The 5,938-nt window shown below is 40.7% G+C and overlaps 1 protein-coding gene across 1 annotated transcript in view; it reads left to right on the forward strand.

The window, feature by feature from the left end:
* The first annotated feature begins 256 nt into the window (after positions 1 to 256).
* ANKRD31 (ankyrin repeat domain 31) overlaps positions 257 to 5,938 on the forward strand; it is a 51,134-nt gene continuing 45,452 nt past the window's right edge. Inside the window, exons 1-3 of the mRNA XM_009884304.1 lie at positions 257 to 333; positions 2,018 to 2,087; positions 4,211 to 4,873. Coding sequence (XP_009882606.1) covers positions 257 to 333; positions 2,018 to 2,087; positions 4,211 to 4,873 — 810 coding nt within the window. The remainder of the gene's footprint in view (positions 334 to 2,017; positions 2,088 to 4,210; positions 4,874 to 5,938) is intronic.

Here is a 5,938-nt window from a genome sequence, read left to right on the forward strand (position 1 = left end):
CACTTTCCTTTTTTGGGGGGACCCTGATTAAGGTTAATGTTGGGGGAAAAACAGTGCTTGCTAAAATACACCAAAGACAAATTTGAGACCAGTATGGCAAATTGTTCATGTCGTGTAGCAAATTTGATTGTATACATGGTTGAGTATCCCTTATCTCAGAACAAAGAAAAAAATATTAAATCCCCTAGGCTATTCCTTTCTGAAAAATGTACAACTACCAATATACAAATGTAATACCAAGTTTCTTAGGCCATCAATGGCCATCAATGGCCATCACAGGCTTCCAAGTAGTGATTTAAAGAAAGGGTGGGACCGACACTGTGACAACCGGAAGTGAGTCACTAGGCATGTTAGTTTTGTGTATCTGTTCCTGAGAATACAAGGTAAATTCATTAATTAACATAATTTCTGCATAGAAGTTCTGAAACCATAACATGAGTCTTGCTGTGTTTTTGTGATTTTGGTGACATAGCAGCTCTGATTTCTGTTAGTCTGTAAATAGTGGGGCCAATACTGGTCAACATCTTTAGTACTGGCCTGGAAAATGAAACAGAATGCACCCTCAGAAAGTTCAGAGATGGTACTGGGAAGAGTGACTGATACACCAGCTAGTTGTGTTGCCATTCAGAGGGGCTTAGACAGGTTGGAGAACTGGGCAGAGAGGAATTGAAGTTCAACAAGGGGTTGTGCAAAGTCCTGCATCTGGGCAGCGATAACCTCAGGCACCAGTACGTGCTGGGGACCAACGGGCTGGAAGGTAGCTCTCTAGAGAAGGACCTGGGGATGCTGGTGGACTGGCCCTGAGCCAGTGGTACACCCTTGTGGCAAAGAAGGGTGGGCTGAGTTAGGAAGAGTGTTGTGAGCAAGTTGTGGGAAGTGATCCTGTACTTTGAACTGGTAAGGCTACCTGTGGAGTACTGTGTCCAGTTCTGGGTCCTTAGTACAAGGAAGAGACACACTGGAGAGAGCCCAGCACAGGGCCACAAAGTTGATCAAAGGACTGATGCATCTTTCATGTGAGGAAAGGCTGAGAGAGCCGTAACTGTTCAACCTGGGGAAGAGAAGGCTCAGGAGGATCTTACCAATGTGTATGAACAGCTGACAGGAAGGAATTAATATGAGAGAGCTAGACTTCTCAGTAGACCCTCTGATAGGACAAGAGGCAGTGGACACAAAAAGAAAGAAATCCCATCTGAACACAAAAATGCACTTTTTAACTGTGAGGGTAGTCAGACACTGGAACAGGTTGCCCAGAGAGGTTGTGCATTCTCCACCTATGGAGATACTCAGAACCTGACTGGACGAGGTCCTGAGCAACCTGCTGCAGCTGACACTGCTTGAGCAGTGAGGTTGGACTAGATAATCTCAAGATGTTCCTTCCAACCTCAACTGTTCTGTGGTTCTCTCTGCATCCCTCATGTCCCAGTATATTGCAGTAACCTTCAGCTCAGCATTGTCACAAAAGCTGGTAATGTTGATCTTTCTGAAGCCTTAACTCTTTTATAGTGGTGCTCTTATATGAATGTGTTGAAAGGCTGAACTTCTCTGCTGTTGTTTGTCTCAGTGCTAGCAGGTACAGGAGTCCATTTAACATTTCCAAACCATTCTTATTATTTACACTTTAGTATTATTCAGTCTTTATTATTATTTATCTTGTAACATTTGCAAGGCACAGTCTGTGACACCAAGTAGCCACCAATTTCTCGATAACTTTTTAATTGTTCTCAAACACATGGCAAAAGAAATCCCTGCACACCAAGATTCACCAAGGTGATGTGAATGCAGTGCCATCTGCTGGAGGTGACAGGACAGATTTAAGCTTGCTCACGTAGTGCGCAGGGAGAGGCTTGGCTTCCTTCTAGGGCTTGGCTAAGCCTGTCTCTCTCACTGGCCTTTGGTGCAGTGAGTTATTAACACACAGTTTTTATATCCGCGGGCAAGTAAGTTGGCTTGGATTTTTTTTTTTCAGATGAGACCTCTGCTTGACTTCTCTGTCCATCTGCTTCCTCTGGTGCAGGGTTCTGAATCAGATGAGGCTGGAGTTGACTGTGGCCTTGCCCAGCTATTACCCAGTGTGTGCTTACTGGGTAGGATGGGGAGACAAGAGACTCTGGGCTGGTGCTAGCAGGTCAGCAGGATTTGTGCCTAGATTATGGAGCACCTTGATTTGGATTTGCAATGGGAATAATTGAGACATGAGGATAGTGGGATTTAAATCAAGGCTTTCGAAGTAGAGTGCTCGTGCTCAGTGAAAGACATTCACAGATGCCATGAGATGGTTGGCATTCAAACCCTAAAAAGAATTAACAGCCTTATGCCAAAGAGATACCTTTTTCTCTTTGGCATTCGTACATAGGAACCCCTTTTTGAAATGAGTTGCTTGAAGCATAGCTCTTCTGGTGGAGGATAGACCTGAACAGGCATTTACCACAATGTTAATATTTAACTCCTAAGCTACTGACTGAGGGCGAATCCTGCTCCTCCTTTGAGTGAAACTTACATGTATTCGGACCATACTTACCAGACTGGGGTCCACAGGAGAAAGAACTCCCTGGTTCAGTTCAGTTCCCGGCTGGCTCAGCCCTGCTGGGTCAGCAGATCTTCTGTTCCTTTTCGACAGGCAATTGAAGGTACAGGGACCCTAGGCACTGGGGCTTTAAGCATCTTTATGGATAAGTGGCAGCTGAGGATGGGTTTTGAGGAGGGAAAGTTTTGACTTTTATTGTGTTCTGCAGGTCTTAATTACTCATAGAGCAAGTCCCATAGGATTTTGCCAACAGAAATGAGTGCTGAAGAAATTTAGGTACCTGTAGTTGGATGGGGGAGTTGTGAACACCAGTCACATTTAAGTGTTGGATTTCAGTTCACATTTGGGTTTTTAGGATCTTGCAAAATTAATCATTTATGCCTGCTTGATCCTTCTACATTAATATAAATGTAAGTTTCCTATGCCCTTCAACAAATGCACCAAGCCTTTTTCCTAGGAAATCTATAATATACATACATGCTGTTTATACCACAGTTCTTCAAGCACAGAAAATTATGACAGTGGGTTTTTTTCTTAATTGTTTTAAGCCTGCACCAATTAGGGAAGTGGTCTAAAAAGAAACTGTAACTCAATACGGCAAACTAAAAGGTAGTCAGTGCTTGAAAAGGAACAATTAGCTGCAAACATACAAGATAGGAAGCAGCACACTGGGAAATAATTTTTCAACAAAAAAATCAGGGATTTTTAATGGCTTACAAACTGAACATGAGTCAATGCTGTCAGAGTTCTGGTCTTTCTGTTTCATTGTGTGTGAGATTTATCAAAAGTATGTTGCCAGTGGTTAAAGGGTTCTTGCACTGCCCAGTATTGCCACTTGCTGGCAGCAAGAGTCTAAAAATGTTTTGAAAGAGATTATCTTAAGATCCAGTATTACTAAGCAACACCACGATTATATACAAATGTTATATAGAAAAAAGAATGTTTTAGGTCTCCTGAGGCATCTGATTTTCTCCTGCAGAAGCATTTGAAACAGTGATAGGAAAAAAAAGAAAAAGCTAAAAAAAGCTAAAAGAAAAAGCTAAAAAAAAAGAAAAAGTGAGTGCATCTGTTGAAAGCGGCTCAAAGTGATTAGGAAAACGGTAACAGTGTTACTTTTCCAAGAACGTTAAGATTTTGTGGTTCTGTACTCAGTATGAAAACTCAAACATGCAGCCTCCAAACATACGTAAGGTTTTGAACTGGAGTTTGTGAGGCATAAATGGTCCATACCTGTGTGGGATCCACATAAACATATAATTAAAAGTCATATATTGTGTTTTATTAAATATGCTTTTTATATTATTGTGAATATGTTCACTTTCATTGTTTCTGGATGACAAATTTTTAATGCCTTTCTTTTAAAGTCCTTTAACACCCTCAGGTCATTGGCAATGGTGTAATATCTTTGACTTTGTACCAGATTTAGTCTCTCTTACTCTGAATTTTCATTGCTAGGGAAGTCAACAGCTGAAGTGTGTTACTTTTGAAACTGAGAGTCCAGTATAATCCTTGTTAAGAAATTCTGTGAGTTCCTAGGGAAGGTGTTGGTCTTGTAGTTTATGCAAAAATTGCAAATAAAATATATGTATATATATGGATGACTTCTAAAGTGAGTATTAATTACATGCTTTTTAAAATAGTTGTTTCATTCCTGTCTGTAAACTTTTTTTTTTTCATGTTTAGATTTCACAGAACTTAAGTGATGAAGATCTGTCTCCAGAAGTAAGCCTCTGTCTAGATACCCTTCTGGAGGATGTAATAACGATTCCAAAGGAAGAGACATCACAAGTTGTATCTCTGCATGTTTCGGAAGATTGCCAGAGAACCTGCATGACCATTATTTACACAGATAACAGAGTAAAAGAATATTCCCCTACTAATGATACAGATCTTTCACTGACATCTCCAGGGAAGATTTTTATGGAAGCATTCACTGAACAGAGTATAGAGACCGATGAATTTGAAATCGGTGATTTGTTGAGATCCTCCAGTGATTCTGAGAATCTTAAAATGATAAACCCATTGCCTGACAAATTAGAGTGTCAGGGTCATGCCTTTTCTCTTGATCCATCAGCAGATGAGAGCAGTGATGCCCTGCCAGTACAGCTTGTGACAGCTCTGAATGCCTTGCCAGCATCTGTAGTACAACCTATCACTCCTGTTGCCCCAAATGAGAGACAGTTTAACACCGAGGGAGAGCAGTTAAATTCAGAATCCAGTATTCCCCAGTTAAATGGTGACTGTATACAAATAGCAAACGTGATTGAGCCTCAACTTACTACAGTTCAGGTGGAAGAAATAAAAGCCTTAACAGGATCTAACTTGCAGAGGACAACCAATGAGCAAGTATATACGCAGTTTAATTAATATTTGAAAATTTTTGTTTATCATAAAATATTTTATGGTATAGGCAAATTACTTGGAGATGTGAATCTTAGTAAAGAATAAGCTGGCATCAATAATTTATGTTTAATATTTTAATTTATATTTTTTTTAAAGTCACAGAATCACAGAATGGTCAGGGTAGGAAGGGACCTCTGGAGATCATCTAGTCCAACCTCCCTGCCAGAGCACCTACAGCAGGTTGCACAGGATGGCATCCAGGCGGGTTTTGAATGTCTCCAGAGTGGGAGACTCCACAACCTCTCTGGGCAGCCTGTGCCAGTGCTCTGCCACCCTCAGAGTAAAGAAGTTGCTCCTCGTGTTCAGATGGAACTTCCTATGTTCAGTCCAGTAGTGTTTCTTCTGTTTTGATACATCCATGTTATGAACATGACTGAGCTTACTGGCATGGGAGATCCTAGTAAAGTTAATTCAGTGACTGACATGGAAATTTAGAATCAGCATGGGATTTTCAAAAACTCCTCTTCCACTGTACATCTTCTATGTCTGATGTTCTCTCCAAGGAAAGTTCCAAACCACTCATCTGTTACTTCATTTTAGCACATTGGCATATACCAGCCAATTTCAACTCTAGGTTCCTACCCCATCTGGTTCCGTTTCTCCAGACTGTAGTATGGTGTTTTCTACTATTGTAGTTCACACTGCTGTAGCATACAAATGCTTTGCAAGTAATACAAAAAGAATTATAGCTCTTTGTTTCCTGTAGACTAGAAAGATTACTTGTGGGGATTTTTTACATCTATGTTTAGAATTGTATTTATTTTGTTTAGTTCTGCCTGTATGAGACGTACTGAAAAAAATTGAGGCAAGGTTTTATGTTCATGTCCTCCTCTGAAGAAGGCAGTATGTATGGATACAAAATGTGATCCTTCTTTCTGTTTTCTTCTCTTACCCTGTGCTGTTCTCTCCACAATGTTATGTCCCGTGCTGTAAAGGTGATCTGGAATAGGTCATTTGGATTCAACAACACAGGTACAAAAATCTGTAGAGGAACATGAAGGGAAAGCA

The sequence above is a fragment of the Charadrius vociferus genome, unplaced genomic scaffold (genome assembly GCF_000708025.1).
Source record: "Charadrius vociferus isolate BGI_N301 unplaced genomic scaffold, ASM70802v2 scaffold183, whole genome shotgun sequence".
Classification (NCBI taxonomy): Eukaryota; Metazoa; Chordata; class Aves; order Charadriiformes; family Charadriidae; genus Charadrius; species Charadrius vociferus.